The 18157-nt window shown below is 38.9% G+C and overlaps 1 protein-coding gene across 2 annotated transcripts in view; it reads left to right on the forward strand.

Annotated features, from left to right (window-relative positions):
- The window catches only part of cped1 (cadherin-like and PC-esterase domain containing 1), a 93490-nt gene that overhangs the window by 18236 nt on the left and 57097 nt on the right, over positions 1-18157 (forward strand). Inside the window, exons 2-6 of one of the 2 annotated variants that reach the window (XM_066669919.1) lie at positions 734-905; positions 9541-9635; positions 10207-10288; positions 15850-15919; positions 16712-16853. In XM_066669919.1, the coding sequence (XP_066526016.1) occupies positions 734-905; positions 9541-9635; positions 10207-10288; positions 15850-15919; positions 16712-16853 (561 nt within the window). Of the gene's footprint in view, positions 1-733; positions 906-9540; positions 9636-10206; positions 10289-15846; positions 15920-16711; positions 16854-18157 lie in introns of both variants that reach the window. The other variant, XM_066669918.1, reaches the window with a different exon arrangement.

An 18157-nucleotide genomic window follows, 5' to 3' on the forward strand; every position in this document is an offset into this window, starting at 1 on the left:
CGTATAGCAAAAATGACACCAATATATTTGTACATCAAAGAGTTAACCTGTGGTAAATGTTTTGACCAAGTTTGGAGCAGTTCCTAGTTGGCAGTCTCTCCTCTCCCACACTACTCTTGCGTGACGGCCACCACATCAGTCTCCTCCTCTTGGCTGCATGCTTGGCTTTTTGAAGTCCTAATCCTGTGCAGAGTATAAACTTGGCTTTCTCTTCCCTAACCTTTTTACCTGACCCATTGTAGAGGCTTAAGTGGGTCTGTAATATAATGAATACAGGTCTTTCAGACTGACTGGCGGCCTGACTGATTAGCCACTGATGTTATGATCCCTACATTTTATACAATGATAGAGATTCTTTCCAGAGATCATCTCGTTAAGTGAGCCATTTACTAACCATTGAACAAGAAGTCTATAAATTATTTACTCCTCTTAAGTCATGTTTACACTTATTATTAGTCTCTGTCAAATATAAATATCAGTTAATTACCATGACTGATAACTGTTGTATGTTGTAAGTTATGTAGTTAGGAAGAATGCCTTCAACATGGAAGAATGCCTAACTCAAGATGAGGTTGCATCACCTTCACACATTTATTCATGCATCTTTCTCTCTCTCTTTCTCTTTCTCTTTCTCTTTCTCTTTCTCTCTCTCTCTCTCTTTCTCTCTCTCTCTCTCTCTCTCTCTCTCTCTCTCTCTCTCTCTCTCTCTCTCTCTCTCTATAACCTCCTTTAGGAGCACAGGTCTAAGAGGAATTGTGCAGGAAAAGCCATTTTGTTAACTGGTCATCACATTGCCTCAGATACAGAGGTCCAGTTGTATCAGAGGGTGCTCCAGGAACAGGGCTACCATGTGGATCAGGGGCGCTACGCTGAGACAAGTTCAGGCCTTAGACACGATGGGAGAGGTAAGTGTGTGAAGTGATTCTGCCAGTGCTTTGACTGTTTGTCTTTGGCTTTCTGTTTTAGCATAAAACGTCATTACACGATTTGATTTTCTAATATAATTTAACATTTTTGACACAAAAATGAAAGGTAGATTTAAAGTAAAGCCACTAATTGTTTAAAAAGACAGTTTTTTCTGACCAGTTCTATTGGCTCAAAACATATATTAGTTTTGTTTCCAATAAACAGCAGCTGCTATCTGATATGATCAGGTTTGATATTTTTTAGTTACTTATGTGAGTGCAATAGACTACAGGTAGTAGGGTGACCAGACGTCCTCTTTTACCCGGACATGTCCTCTTTTTTTAGACTTCAAAAAATGTCTGGGATTTTGTTTTTCTAGAGTTTATATAGAATTTGGAGAAGCGTTTCGTTCACAAACTAGTCCCGCCCTCCCCTACTCCGATTGGTTCGCTTGAGTGAGAAGGGGGAGTGGTGAAGTAGCCTAAAATCTTCTGATTGGACGGTCTGACTGTAGAGCTACCGTTATTGGTCGATTAACCTTCTCTGTAAACATTTAATTGGTCAGTCTGCACGTCAGAATTCGCCCCCCCCCCTCCCCACACACACACACACACTTTTTTTTTCTTTTCACCATCTCAGATCTGGTCACACAATGGACCAGTTTTCCAGAGGGCAACAGCATCACTACAACATTATCAACAGCAAACACCCATTAGTTCTAAGACGGACAGTTGTGGTGTGTGATAGAATGATAACTACACCATTTCAAACTACTGATAAAATTGTATTTCCATATTTAGTCATGTAACTGTTGTAGTATCTTAACTCTGTGGTTCTCAGGATATTGCATTTGCAGCTCTCTCTGTCCTACTTCTCCATGAAGCATTCAGAAACTTCCCCTGTAGGTTAACACGGCAATAAACATAAGTTACAAGCACACGTCACACTGCTAGTAAGCAGTATACTTCGTGGCACCTAACAAACACTTGAAAGATATGACACATGAAATATTTGACTATGCTTTTGCAGCACAGCCATTCAAAAAATGTTAATGATGGTAAACATGAACGCTAGCGGAGACAGTCCCTTGACTAAGATTTCTGAACAAGCTGCATGTTTTGTCATAAGGATTTCATTGGACCTGAATATTTCATGCCAAAACATCAATAACATATTTTATGAATGCATTTTAGCCTGCAGCCATCCACATTTTCCCATATTTATCACACAAGGTCCACCACTTTATAGATATAAATGGGGAAAAAAAAACTAAGGCTACAATTTAAATATTATACTGGATTAAACAATTTTCTTTCGTTTTTTGTTGTTCATTTCATATATTGCATATCCAAAAGTATATTGCAACTACAGACCCCCTTCCCCTGTGGATAATTTCCAAAGATATGGAAAAACTTAACTACTAATATTTAAGCATATTGTCAGCTATTTTTAATATCGCTAAACTAAGCACATAAGCAGTTTCAGACAATGAATTAATTAATATTTTTAAAATAAATGTATCTGTTTTTACCACTTATTGTGTTGTTGAACTAGTCAGACGTTACAATGAAAGCTTGTTTGAATAAGTATTTAACAATGACAGTTTTTCAGATTTTTATACAGTAAATGAAAGAATGATTTTCACAGCACAGATGCTATCGTAAAGCCCATGACTTTAATGAATCATTTCTATGTATTCCTTTATATGTAAATATATCATTTGTGTAAAGAGTACATTTTGATTTTTATGTTTGTTTGTTGTATTCTTGATTTATATATATATATATATATACATTACAGTTCATTACACAAAGCAAAAGCCTTTAAAATGATAATCATGCAAGTGTGTTTACAATATAGGGAAGTTTAGTGTAAAAATAGAGGAAATAATCTGATTGCTTTGGTAACAGATAGTGACTGGACCGGTAGCCTACACATTACACTCACACATACTTATAAAGATGAAAGATTCTTAGGATAAGGGGTTCATTTGGATTAATGACCTCTACTCATTCTTTTCTTTACACACACACACACATTTTCCATCTGGCCTTGTAGGGGTGTGTAGAAAGATGTTGGGGGTATAAGGGACCTGATTGTTTGATTAATGGACAGGTGGGTAAGGTCTGATCATTTTGACCCCTGCTGAGCTGCAGTACTGCTGAAGCATCACAGCTTGCCTCCCAGACCCACCCTGCCATAATCAAGCCCCTCCACCCACTCATATAATCCTGTAGAGAGGTCATTGTGTTGGAACAATGGGACAGCTCTGACCAAATATACCATCTAATTCTTTACCGGGGTTGATCATAATACAGGTGCTGGGCATAAAATTAGAATGTCATGAAAAAGTTGATTTATTTCAATAATTCCATTCAAAAAGTGAAACTTGTAGATTATAATCATTCATTACACACAGACTGATATATTTTAAGTGTTTATTTCTTTTTATTTGATGATTATAGTTGACAACTAATGAAAACCCCAAACAGCAGGTAGCGTCGCAGTCACACAGCTCCAGGGACCTGGACGTTGTGGGTTTAAATCCCGCTCCGGGTGACTGTCTGTGAGGAGTGTGGTGTGTTCTCCCTGTGTCTGGGTGGGTTTCCTCCGGGTGCTCTGGTTTCCTCTCACAGTCCAAAAACACACGTTGGTAGGTGGATTGGCGACTCAAAAGTGTCTGTGTGTGTGAGTGAATGTGTGTGTGTGTTTGTGTTGCCCTGTGAAGGACTGGCGCCCCCTCCAGGGTGTATTCCTGCCTTGCGCTCAATGATTCCGCGTAGGCTCCGGACCCACCACGACCCTGAACTGGATAAGCAGTTACAGATAATGAATGAATGAATGGCCAACTGAAAAGTATGAACATGAAAAGTATGAGCATGTACAGCACTGAATAGTTAGTTGGGGGTCCTTTTGCCTTAAATTACTGCAGCAATGTGGCATGGAGTCGATCAGTCTGCGGCACTGTTAGGTGTTATATGAGAGCCCAGGTTGCTCTGATACTGGCCTTAAGCTCTTCTGCATTGGGTCTAGTGTATTGCATCTTCCTCTTCACAATACCCTATAGATTTTCTATGGGGTTAAGGTCAGGCGAGTTTGCTGGCCAATTAAGAACAGGGAGACCATGGTCCTTAAACCAGGTACTGGTAGCTTTGTCACTGTGTGCAGGTGCCATGTCCTGTTGGAAAATGAAATCTGCTTCTCCATAAAGTTGGTCAGCAGCAGGAAGCATGAAGTGCTCTAAAACTTCCTGGTAGACAGCTGCTTTGACCTTGGACCTCAGAAAACACAGTGGATCAACACCAGCAGATGACATGGCACCCCAAGCAATCATTGACTGTGGAAACTTTAAACTGGACCTCAAGCAACGTGGATCAGACCAGTCCAGTCCTTTTAGAAAGTAAGACGCTTCTGACACTGTCTCTGAAACCCATGTCTTACATAAGTCTGTGCGTGGTGGTTCTTGAAGCACTGACTCCAACTGCAATCCAGTCTTTGTGAATCTCCCCCACATTTTTGAATGGGTTTTGTTTCGCAATACTCTCCAGGGTGCGGTTATCCCTATTGCTTGTACACGTTTTTACATCTTTTGCTTCCCTTCGACTCTCTATTAATGAGCTTGGACACAGAGCTCTGTGAACAGCCAGCCTCTTTAGCTATGACCTTTTGTGTCTCGTCCTGCTTGTGTAAGGTGTCAATTGCCGTCTTTTAGACAACTGTCAAGTCAGCAGGCTTCTCCATGATTGTGGAGCCTACAGAACTAGACTGAGAGACCATTTAAAGGCCTTTGCAGGTGCTTTGAGTTAATTCACTGATTAGAGTGTGACACCACGTATCTTCAATATTGAACCTTTTCACAATATTCTAATTTTCTGAGATACTGAATTTGGGAGTTTCATTAGTTGTCAGTTATAATCATCAAATGAAAAGAAATAAACACTTAAAATATATCAGTCTGTGTGTAATGAATGACTATAATCTACAAGTTTCACTTTCTGAATGGAATTATTGAAATAAATCAACTTTTTCATGACATTCTAATTTTATGCCCAGCACCTGTATGTTACCCTAGCATCTTTTCATACGCTATTACTTTTTAATCAGTAAGGTGTGTGTGTGTGAAATGTTTTAGTTAAGATTATATAGGAAACTAAACAAACATAGAGCTTCAGGTCAGTTTTATTTGAATTATTGTCATCTGTTTATATATATATATATATATATATATATATATATATATATATATATATATATATATATATATATATTAGGGCTGGCGATATGAGCCCAAATCATTATCATGATCAATTCTACATTTTACCATGATTACGATTAATGAATGATTATATTATTTTTGTATTTTTGACCCTCATAGAAAATGCTTGTACTATAAATATGCTCCAGTATAAAATATGGAATATTTTCTCTCTAATGCTGCTGGGAGCTTGTTCCTCTATTGATGTCTGAGCACTGTTTACTGTCCAATGTCGTCTTAATTAAAGTCAAAGCAAAACACATCCAAACCACAGACGTTGTGTTTTTCTTTGGTACGAGCCGCTTGAGTCACTGGTTTAGCCTCTGCATTTAGGTTGTATCCATGCTAAAGGTGAGTAGCATGATTTTAAAGGGACAGTACATGAACACACAGTGGGAACATAACACATTTTTATATTTTTTTTAAAGACTCCTTGAATCCACTTATGTTAAATGTATAGTACTTTTGGTAACTTGCGGTCACAATTTATCTCCACAAAACAAGTTTTTAAATAAACTGGAATAAATGCCTTTGAGTATCGTAGGCTCATACCAGCAGACTGGTGCTTCTTTTGTGTGTGTGTGTGTGTGTGTGTGTGTGTGTGTGTGTGTGTGTGTGTGTGTGTGTGTGTGTGAGAGAGAGAGAGAGAGAGATGTGTTACATGCTTTCACATGGACATGTGTGTATTTAACACATATACTGTCGGCAGATGACTGTCAGTCAGATTGACGAGTGGCCTTGCTGAACACACACTGGCCAGATCAAAGCATAGCATAGTTTTTTTTCATAATTAAAAAGGGTACTTTCTGGCTTTGGCACAGAATTGTACAAACTGTTAATGTGATTGCTGAAGTAGAGGAAAAACATCAGCAATAAGAGTGGTGTACACAAGGTGTCTACGTAATCACTGTGTAGAAGATTTGCCATGCTTATGTTTGTGGAGTGTTGGCTGCAATTTGAAGTCAGGCATGTGCGTGGTCTAGATGTTCATGTTGTGGGAACCAAAATCTGCCTTCACACACACATTGTGGGGACTTGTTGTCCTTATGGAGACAAAAACCATGTCCCCATGACATAAATCATAACATTTTAAGGTGAAGATGTTTTAAGGTCAGGGTTAGGGGTGGTTGTATTAGTACAAGTATTTTTCATCAAATGAAAGGAGGTTTATGTAATGTCCACTTCAACCATGAAGGTGCTTGTGTGTGCGTAATACACTGACAGAGATAAAGACACTCATTAATCTATGAGCTGCTTGTGAGCTGAGCCTGTCCAGTGCTGACATTAAAGGTTTTGTGCTGTTAACCCAGACAATAACAAAGTGTGGGCTTTGTTATTGTCTGAATCTTTGTAAGTGCAGTGTCTTCTTCCTGATTGGAAGCCCATGTACATGTTAGAAAGATTTCTCCTGAGCAGAGCACTATGTAATAACAGAATGCTGAATAGACTCATTACACTCACTGCTTTGTGTTGGATATGGACATTTGTTGAGATTCAGCATGCTATCATAATTCTCCATTTCCCTATTCATAATACACTGCAAGGTTATATAATATATTGTTTGATAATCATTATTGCAATATTGGCCTCAACAGTACTGCTGCAGTATTCAAATGAGCTTTCAAATGAGAATCATTAAATTAATTTTCACAAGGGTGCTGAAATTCAATTTTCCAGCAGTCTGAAGGGAAAAAATCCCAGGAATCCTGATTCAGATCAGATATTTGAACATGCAACTTTCATATTTCACTTACTTTTTTTTATAATTCAGGGCAGGTTACAATGAATATTACCAAAAGTGACCACAATGTGTCAATTTTCACAATCTTAAATACGTAAATACGGTTTGATCCTCTGAGATGCCTCTCAGAGAGAACAGAACTGACCTTGCTTTCACTATGCGTAGGTTGAAACCATTTCTATAGAATCAGATTAGTGAAATAAATAAATAAATAAACAAACATTTAAACGATACTTCTAGACAATCAAATTCAAAAAAACAGCTTTGAGCGAGAATAAAACTTACTGAAGCAAAATGTGATCGCAAACATAGAACTTATAAATCACATACAAATTATATATATAATCCTAAACTATTTCGCATTTTACTACTTTAATAATATGTCCTTTTGCGAACATATTTTGTCTGAGATCATTTTTGAAATATAAGCAGGTTTTTTGCCGAACTGCCTACAGGGCATTTTCCCTTACTGACTGACTGAGTGACTGACTCCTATTGTTGAAATACGCATACGCGAATAGTTATTTCACTTTCTGCTGTATGTTCAGAGATATTTCCAGAGAGAACTTAAGGTGGTGCTACACATTGTGCTTTTCCATCTGTTCATGAACTAAATTTATAACCATTCAGTTCATTTCCACTGACGCAAACCAGAAAAATTAGTTTCCAGTTGAAATCAAAGAAAAGTAGGTTCTTCAGCAGGAACCCGTGGCTTCGTCCGTGGACAGGTCGAGGTTCAGTATCTCGAGAAAGAGCTCAGAAAGAGCTTGGAACTCGGCAACATTTACACATGTATTATATCTCACAGAGAGAGGAGGACTGCTGAATTTGTCTTATTTCTTTGCCTTATTGTCTTTGCCTGGAATATTGTAACGGGAAGTGGTGGGGAGACATTCTGTGGCATTAGTGTGTTTATAAAACTACACATGCTTTACTCTAAAGGGTTATATTGAATAAATAAGTAATTGTAATTCTTAAAATCAACAAAATGTTCTTGTTCTCCCTTTTTCTTTGTTGGTAGATCATCTAGTATTTATCTTTACACAAAATGAACAAGAGAAACATTAATGCTGGTGTTAAATATTATGAACAAACTTTGTGCTTCTTTTTAATTGGTGCATTTATTAGAGACATTACAGATCAGGGTAGGGGCCATTCTTCAAACAATTGGAGGGTGAATTTAGGGAGTTCTATTTAGAGATGCTAATGGTTGAGGAGAAAATTGGAGGAAACCCTACCCTTCTCTGCTTGCAAAAACTGAGCTTTTGATGGATGATCCTTTTATAGTCATTCTTCAGATCCACATCTATTTACCAGCTCGAGTTTAAAATGATGTACTTTGAATTTTCACTCTTATTTTGCCTGTGTTGCATGCATCAAATTAAAAATGTGTTTATATTTACATGATCGCGGCGATCAGTGAGAACATTAAAAGTAATTTATTTGTATGTTTGCCGGGTAAATAATGGCTACAGGGAATTAACAAAAATGTTCATGCATTTAACAAAATATCACAGCTTCTCTAGAAATTAGGCTTGTATTTACTTCTGTTTGTTCATTAGCTTTATTGAATTTGGAGGCTATTCTTATGTAATGCACATAATAGACACAGAGTATATTGTTGAGTATATGAGGCTTAGTATTAAAGGGATGGAAATAGCTTCCATATGAAGTAGATTGTTTGTAGAGATTCGTTAGTAGAGCAGGATAGAGAGGCGATTTCCCACAATGCCCTAAGGTTTTACACAGAGCTTCCTGTCATTCAGAACAGGGCGGTACACAGACCTCAGTGCCAGACATACACTAGCCAATTTCCTCCAGCTCTGCTGACCACCACAATAAATCCCAGATGTGGCCCTGTTGCATTTAGTCTTTTTTCTCTCTCTCTCTCAAATGCTCTCCTGCTTTTTGCTCAGCTCATTTACACACCCTTCTCCAGGCATTTGGTCCATGGGGTCTCTGAGCTTCGGAAGTGATTTCAGAATGAACTGGAAGCAGAGGGATTTTCTGTGATGATTAAACAGTGTGTGTTGGCCGTTGTCAGACAGTGGAAACTAGCTCTATGACACTGATGCTTGGACAGGGGTGACCTGCCCTATGGCTTTACTGTTCTATGAAAGGCTCACTGCAGCAGGCTAATTAGGAACGTTAGGCCTTCTGTGCTTTAATTTGGAATACTGAAAGTTAAAAGAATTTGCCCTCTGGCTTTGATGTTTTAAAACAACAGATGTATTCATTTTGCAACATCTGCTGTTGTTTTATTTTCATGAAATGCAAGATTATGTTTATCCTGTTTATATGGGTTCCAACACAGTCCAGTTTTATCTTTTTCTCTTTGTGTTTCTTGTTTACTCTTGCACGCCTTCTCTCTCTCTCTCTCTCTCTCTCTCTCTCTCTTGCCCTCTCTACCTCTACCTTATCCTATCCCACACTTTTTCTATTATTTCTTACTTAAACTTGCTATTTATTACTTTTTATTATCATTTTGAGGCTGAAAGAAGATATAATGATTTTATGGTCTAAGATTTAATTGGAATATTCTGTTCCCTTTATTCAGTGTGAGAGTGGGAAAGAGTCTTTTAATTCAGCTATTCTCTCTCTCTCTCTCTCTCTCTCTCTCTCTCTCTCTCTCTCTCAGTCCGTCAGGAATGGTCGCTCCTGATATGCCTTAAAGGCTCTGAAAAAAGCTGTCTACGCAAAATCAACTTTGCCCACCCACAACCATTCCAGAGGGTAAGTCTAACCACTTTTTCACTTGTGGTCTGTTTTTGGACCATGAGCAGATAAGGTAATGCCAAGAAATCAAAGTCTTTGGGGGGGTTTGTGTTTGTTTTATATAACACACACTTTGCACTTCATCCTGCTTGTTGTTATTAGGACCGGATGTGAAATCAGATCTAGCCATAAGATTCAGTGGCAAAAATATTTATAGAACACACAGGCCCAGTCCAAGTAGCGAAAGAGCTTTCCCTCATGCTGAGATCTTAGCTCACTCTCCACATAAAGCCTGAACTCCATTACAAGCAAAAACACTGTCAGTGTGTCTTTAACATGTCACCATAACCAAGCCAATGCATGCCAGGCCTCATAAAAAAACATTCACTGGTCTTTGATAAAAGCCTGTCGACTAGCCCTAAAAGCAGTTCTGCCGTGCCTCACAATTATAGTCCAAGCACAAGTGTTGTTCACTGTTAAAATTGTGGACAAAATGACCATAGATATTTACAGGTTATTTTAAAATTGTAACCATGACTCCCGGTGGACATTGAAAACATTCAAATTGTGCTTTCAAATCTCTTCCCAGGTCAACATTATACCAGCATTTGTTGGCGCATTTTTGGACATGAGTGGAGTCTGTCGGTTTCTGACAAACAGCCATTTGACAGGTGAGTGAAATGTCATTTAAAGGAACAGTAGATAGCATTTTTACATTAAAATTGCATTCATTTTGATTCTTCATCATCCTGTAATAGGAATAACAGAAACTCTGTTGTGACCACTCCAAGTTCAGCACTGCAGAAACTACACTATGTAAATTTTGGAGGATGGTAGGAAACCACCTTCCTCCTCACTGATTTCAGGGTAATATTGTAAAAGTCAATCATGCCCTGCAGCTCTAGGGAAAGCTCAGGAGCAAAAATAGCAACTCCTACCTCATGTTCTTTTAAATGTATGTATTCACTGTGGTTCTTCATTCAGTTGTTGCTAGTATGATTAGTTCATTGAATTGTTTTGACACCTTTGTCTGTACCTAAGGCAACAAATAGATTCTAGATTAATACAAAATTTCTCTGAAAGTCATGAGCCGTCAAAAGGCTTTTGTTGCTTGTTAAAAGCACTGTTCTGGGTCAATATTAAACTTCTTACTTGTTGTATGAAAAGTGGAGTGTGCCATATGACAGATTCCTCATATATCAAAACTGATTATGAGAATAACTATTTGCTGTAGTACACTAGCATTTACTCTGGTGTAGAAGGTTTCCTGGTAAAAAGCCCAGGGATTAAAGCAGGGCCGAATTATGTAGAGCTGGTCCACTTCTATCATGCTGCTGAGGGTCAATGAGGTTCTGTGTGTTGTGATGTGTGTTTAATTTAATGTTGTGTCTGAATAGCAGAGAATTACAACTAGCAAATATTTGTGACACCTGTTGTTAGAAAAAGGATCACCGCTTTGAAACGCAGGAGAAATCAGCTAGCACCCAAATGGATTGAAACTTGGCCTCGGTTTAATGATTTAAAGAATTTAGGGACAATCATTGCAAAGCTGTTTTTGTTGTTTGGTCACTAAGGTCAAATCAGTGCTGTTTGGTGCTTTTAGTGAGAAATCATAGCCTCTTGCTCCAGCCTCTTTCTCCACTTCTGTACTCATAGCCACTACACCTGTAGAGACAAACCTGAAATGGGTATCAGTTTTCACAAAGTTTCAGGCTTATGGTGAATATTTTCAATAATCGCAATTACATTAATCTATTTAATGCTTCTGCAGTTTGCAGGGCTTAGAGGCATTGTTTTCTTGTCTGTAAACAGTTGATTGTTCGTCAAGTGACTTTGATTTCATAGATTTACAACAGCATAAAAATCACACGAAGGCTAACAATAGAAAAACTGTTCAAGTCTGGGTTCAAGTCCCATCTGGGTGGAGTTTCCATGTTCTCCCTGTGTCTGCGTGGGTTTCCTCCAGGGTCTCCGGTTTCCTCCCACAGTCCAAAAACATGGAGGATAGGTGAATTGGCTTCTCTAATAACTGTCCTGGTGTGTGAGTGAGTGTGTATGAGTGAATGTGTGTGAGCCCAGATATGGATTGGCGCTCTGTCCTGGGTGAAACCCTAGTGCCCGATGCAGTCCTCCAGGTGGACGGTCGTTCCTGGTCGAGAGTACGCTGTGCGCGTTTGGCTGCCGTTTCTCACCAGTGTGTGTGGATTGAGCGTTCTGAGCAGTGTGGATTGTAAAGCGTCCTTGGGTGTCTAGAAAGGCGCTATATAAGTGTAACGATAGATAGATACATACATAAAACCCCATTGTTACTCAAGCATTTAAATTAAGTGTAGGTTAAAGCCTTTTTTTTTTTTTTTTGTTTATTTCTTGTAAGCATCTTAAAACATGGAGTTTGATATAAATGTGGAGGTGACAAGAGATAATGAAAGAATCACAGAGCATTTAAAAATTCAGTTTTGATTAAGGAAGATCTTCATTTAGACTGCGTGTATGTGTCTGCCACAGTCACACTCTTCCAATTAAGCATTGTTTGGCTGACTCATGTAAGTGCTTTTGTGTCCCAGGTCTAAACTCACTGTGTAATTACTGAGAAAGGTCAGCGTCTTAGGTGATATTTACATAGACTGCCTCCTCACTGTAACTGTTTAACAGGGTAAATATACACTTCACATGCCTCATAATTATAGTAATAGGAACGTTAGCTCAGGTTCATAATGCAGCTACATATAATATACTCATCATTTTGTTCAGTTTAGCCAGATGAGACAGTGAATAGCCGGCATTCAACAATAAGCTTTGAAGATTAAAAGGTCTATTTGTGTTCTCTTTTTCAAGGCAATAACGGTCATCATCAGTGAGTTTGTGGGATGCAGATAAGAGCAGTTCTCCACTTTGAGACAACAGAGATTGATTTTGACACATTGCCATGTAGCCGTGGCGTCTTCATGAAAGGAAGACTTTGTCTTTGGGTCTGGAACAATATTGTCTTTCCCCTTGGCCCGTTGCCCACACAAACGCTGATGTCCGATTGAGTCCTGGTGGTTTGAGGGACTGCTGGGGAAGGCTGGGTGCTTTTCATGATTACATCTGGAGGCATGGAACACACACAAACATGCAGGTTATGTGCAGGGTTACTGACTGAGCTGAATAAGGATTCAGTATTGGTCTTGCACTCAAGCACTGAATGTGGTCTGTGGTAAAGGCGCAGCTTATGAACATATTTATGAACTTTCCGTGAAAGCCAGCCTTGCTGCTTTTCCAAGATTCAGCTTCATTGCTTTAGTTTGGTTTGAGTGGAAAAGAGTAAATGCTGGTGTCTGTTTTTGTATAGTAACGTATAATTCCGCAGTGATTAGCTGGCAGCTTAAAGAATAATGCATTTTTTTATATATTTTTGCAAGGGTTTATCTTACAATAAGAAATAGACCCTATGTCTAAAATGGCTCCCTATTCACTATTCACTATATTATTCACTATATAGTGTACTACTAGGAAACTGAATTCAGGATGGTAGCGAAGGATTTCCGACACTAGCTTATGTGCTTGCCAGACCACCAACCGGGTTGGCCTTGAAATGGTATTTTCGCTTACTGATTGACTGACTGTCTGACTCCTAATGCTGAAACACGCATGTGCGATTAGGAACTGTTAGTTCAGCTGTATTTCACAAAGAGAACTTAAGGTGGTGCTGCCACTACACTATCTATTGTTAGTTAAGCCATATTTCACATTCCAGTTTGTGAACTAAATTTGGAACCATTCGGCAGGTTTGCGAACCAGAAAAATTTTTTCCCGGCTGGAACCAAAGACCAATAGGTTCTTCAGTGAAACTGTGGCTGAATAATAGTAAATAAGACAGGAACACATTCAGTTTGTGTGTGTTTCTGGGGCTGTGTTTGGCTCTGTGTTAGTTACGTTTCTCCACTGTTCACGAGCTCAGCAGGACGGCTTGGACCTCGGCAGGACCTCGGCAACACTGACACATGTATTACATCTCACAGAGAAAGGAGGACAGCTGAATTTGTCTTATTTCCCGTGAGTGTATGGCAAAACATTTTGTGGCATTAGTGTGTTTATAAATCTCATGGACATCATTAGACCTGTTTTGGGGTGATGTAGCCTCCCCTAAATGTTTTTTAGCCCCCCAATTCTTTCATTTTCAACAATGGTTCTCTATCTCCACTTAGCTGTTAGCTATTGGTCTGTATTGCTATATTGTCCCATATTTGGACACTGAAAGATGCATTCCATTTTGAAACGATACAGGGCGCATTTGTGGCATATTTTTCAAGTAAGACTTTTATATTAGAGACAGACACATGCAGCACTCTCTCTCTCTCTCTCTCAGTCAGAGCGAGAGGCAGACTCCTAAAGAGAGAGCACACTTTTCATTGGTCATCACCTTTATTTACCCAGTCAGCAACCAGAGTTATCTGTTCATCATTCAGTGCTGCAGCCAGTGGAGTCACAGTCCCTCCTACAGCGGTCTGAAACACTGAGAACTACAGCTCTGCTTTAGATAGAACTAATGTTATCTTAGCTCCTTGTGGCTTTGCTTAATCTATACATCATCAAAGAAATTTGCTGCTATGAGGCAACACATTGTATGGATAAGTAATTGTAACTTATAAAATCAGGATGGCATGGTGGCGCAGCAGGTAGTGTCGCAGTCACACAGCTTCAGGGACCTGGAGGTTGTGGGTTCAAGCCAAAAACACCTCTATGATAATGGCTATATGGCTAATGGTGGTCTGGCAAAACTAAGTTTGCCTAATTTCTCTTTGCCCTTGTTCTCACCAAACAACCCAGTGGATTATGGGTAATCTGCTACCTGCTAGTGTACACTACTTTTTGCAGTGCATTGTGGGATTTATTGAGTGCATTGAAAATTTTCCACTATGTTTTTGGGCACCAGTACAAAATGACAGAACCCCAAAGTAGTGCATTATGTAGTGAATAGGGCACAGTTTTGGACATGGAGTTTATTTATAGGGATCTTCACCGTAGTAATATTTCAATATACTTTCACAGAATGGTATTGTATTGTTAAACCATTTTTATTGTTTTATTTTAATCTATTTTATTTCTATTTATTTTTATGACTTTCATTTTAGATTACTGAGTCACTAATATAACTGATAATGACAACTGTTAAAGTTAGAGTAAACGATTTACATGTGTTTTAACTAATAGATGTTGTAAAAATAGAACTTTGTGCTTATTTATAAGAATATGAACATGAAGTGTGTGGTGTGTCACCAAAGGGACTGAACTGCAGAGGCATTTTTATGAGCAGAGCAGAGCCAGACACACATTAGCTAGATATGTTGAGCAAGGAAAATATTCATATTACATAAAACATTTCTGTGCTAACCACTCTCAGTAACACCTTTAATCCTTAAACTGTCAATTTCAGTTCTGTTCTTCCTTCTTATAATACCAATCCATCTTGTCCTAACTGTACATTATTATAGTCCCCTTTTAATCATGTTCTTCAATGGTAAATATTCCCTCATAGCTTCAACACGTTTAATTTGGTTGGTGTTGAATTGTTAGTGCTGCAGTGACACTAACATGGTGGTGGTGTGTTACTGTGTGTTGCCCTGTTACAAATGGATCAGACAAAGCAGTGCTGCCTAACCTAAGGAAGACCAACACAAACTATGCCTCAGCTGTCTCTGACTTCACATCTTTTAGGTGGGAAATAGAGGACAGTGGATTTGCAGTGTTTAAAAGCTTCAGCAATACTACAGTGTCTGATCCACTTGTACTAGTGCAACACACACTAGCAAACCACCACCACAACAGTGTCACTGCAGCCCTGTGGTAACACTGGCCATTCATGAACAGGGTGAAAGAAAGCTATTAAAGGTCTGCAGATTATATTTCTACATTTACAGATTTTGAATTACAAAATGGAACTGATAAAATAGACAATAGGTGTAGAATCTAGGAGTTGGTTTTAATGTTATAGCTGATCTGTGTCTGTGTTCCTCATGTGCATAGTTTGCCTTTATGACTAAGAGATGAATTCTCCTGAGTATTAATCCAGCTGAACTGCACAGCTCCAGATACAATTACAAATATTTCTCCATTCTTACATGTCCCCGTGTAAAGCATTGTAATTGTTCTGCCTTTTTTTGCCAGTAGAAGGCTTTGCTTCTGTTTTAATGTCTTGCTCCTAAACATTATATGTTTAGCTGACATAGATCTTTGTTTTTCCCTCCAGAAGCATCATTACCCATAATTCCATCTGCATGTACGCCCTCCAGGCCAGGACAGGAAGGGACTAAAAAAGACAGGTCAGATCACCTTAAACATAATAACCTAACCCAGTGGTTCTTTTTTTCTACACTCACTGTACATTCTCTGAGTTCCACTGACCAGGAGCACTTTGTAGATATATAATTATAGACTCATAGTCCATTTGTAGCTCTGCACATTTTAATTTCACCATGTTCTTTAATGGTCAGGACCACCACAGAGCAGGTATGTTTTGGGTAGTGGATCATTCTCAGCGCTGCAGTGGCACTGACATTGTGGTCGTGTATTAATGTGCATTGTAGTGTGTATTAGTGTGTGGTACAGTTGGATCAGACACAGCAGTGGAGTTCACTCTGTTAGACACACCTACCGTAGCTCATATGTTTCTGCATGGTTTGTGCTCATCATCCTGTAGTCCTTCATCGCTCAGCAACGCTGAGAATGATCCATCACCCAAATCATACCTGCTTTCAGGGGGTTTTGTAGGTGTCCTGAGCATTGATGAACAGGGTGAAAGTGGGAAACAATGTATACAGAGCAACAGATGGACTCCAGTAGAACTACAAAGTGCTCTTGTGGGGTCAGTGGAGCTGAGAAAATGGAACTAGTGAGTGTAAAAACAAGGAGATGGTCATAATGTTTGATTGGTTGATTGTTGGAAATGTTGCTATTCACTCTAAAACATGCGCTCTAATATAAAGTTTTTCCCCCTTTGTTTTTGATTGTTTTTCAAATAATACACATTGTTAGAACAACATATTAAGTGAAGTTAAAACCTTTGTGTAGATTGCCCCATTTTTCTTATCCTTGTGTTTGCTCCTGTTTTTTAGGAACCTACCTTCAACCAATGAAGGCCTTTTTGCTATGGTGAATGTATATGTTTTGGTCACATCAGCTACACCCCTCACTGCGTTCCTTCATCAAACAGGTCTGGTCAAGTCTCAGCTGGACAAATACAGTTATGCAACCAAGGTAAAGTAGCTTGCCCATCTGTGTAATTAACCACACTGCTACAATGCTAACATGATCAGAGACTAGTGCACTAAAGGCATTCTGGTCTGGAATGGACAGGCAGTAACCAGAAATTTCTTATTAATAAATGTATATAAATATATTTCATTATGAATTCTGCTACCAAATGTTCTCTAACTTTTATTAATACTTGATATTATTGTTGGCTTTATTAATGGTTGGTTAACGATTTTGTGAGGTATTCTTCTTTAAGCAGTGGTAGAGAACCCCAAGAAACACGCTCATGCACACAAACACCTATCTGTGTTCAATTTCAGAGTCTTTGTAATGCTCTTCTTTTTTAGTTTAATCATTCACCCAAGGACTGGGAATGTTCTTTTTCTCTTATTTTCCCTGTAGCAAGTGAGACTGTGATAGCCGATTCAGTCCTGCTATCAGCTTCTAACAAATGGACAGCATTGTATGGGCAATGGCAATTTAGGGCATATTCACGCTTGGATAAAAGCAAACCCTGCTGCGATTGCCCTGATAGTGTGGTTAGAACAACTCTAATACTAGTATTAGGACCAAGAATTGAACACCAAATAAGTGGACTGAGACCCCACCAGAATGTAGGTCTTTGTCTGCTTTCAGGCTCACTCAGTTTGTTTGAAATATGATGGGACTGAAGATATGTAAATGGATCAAACATAGAATCAACTGTCATCTCTTCTCTACATGCCCTCTGTTATCTGCAACAGCAAAAAAGTCTGACACCAGCACAGTGTCTGTTCACAACCTTCAAATCTGGGAATATGGAAAGGATTGAGTTGTAAAACATGGTTGATGCATGTTCAAAGAATGTTTGATTGTTTTAATTTCTCATGCGACTGCATTTCTGTATGCGTGTGCGTGTGCTTGTGTGTGTCCATGCAACACGTAATCATAAACTTACAATGAAGGTGGCCAATAAGCGTGAACCATGTCTAAAAACTCCAGCAACACTGCTGTGCCGGTCATCCATCAGTGTGTCCCATCTTTCATCAGTGGTCACAGTACACCAACAGGACCCTGCCCATGGGACACAGTTGGCAGGATATTTTTGCTTGGTATATTGATACAGCAGTGACACATAGTTGGTTAAAAACATCAATAGAACTGCTGTATTCGTCCCACTTGCCACAAAGATACATACTATCACGCAGTCAGCATGTCAGGGTTACTTTAGTGCAGACTATAGAAGGACAGGACTTTTAAACTACCGTGAAGTCCTTTTCTCTCAAACTGTATTTAATTATCATGTTGTTGAAAACGATATCTCACTA

The sequence above is a fragment of the Hoplias malabaricus genome, chromosome 4 (genome assembly GCF_029633855.1).
Source record: "Hoplias malabaricus isolate fHopMal1 chromosome 4, fHopMal1.hap1, whole genome shotgun sequence".
In the NCBI taxonomy this organism is placed as follows: domain Eukaryota; kingdom Metazoa; phylum Chordata; class Actinopteri; order Characiformes; family Erythrinidae; genus Hoplias; species Hoplias malabaricus.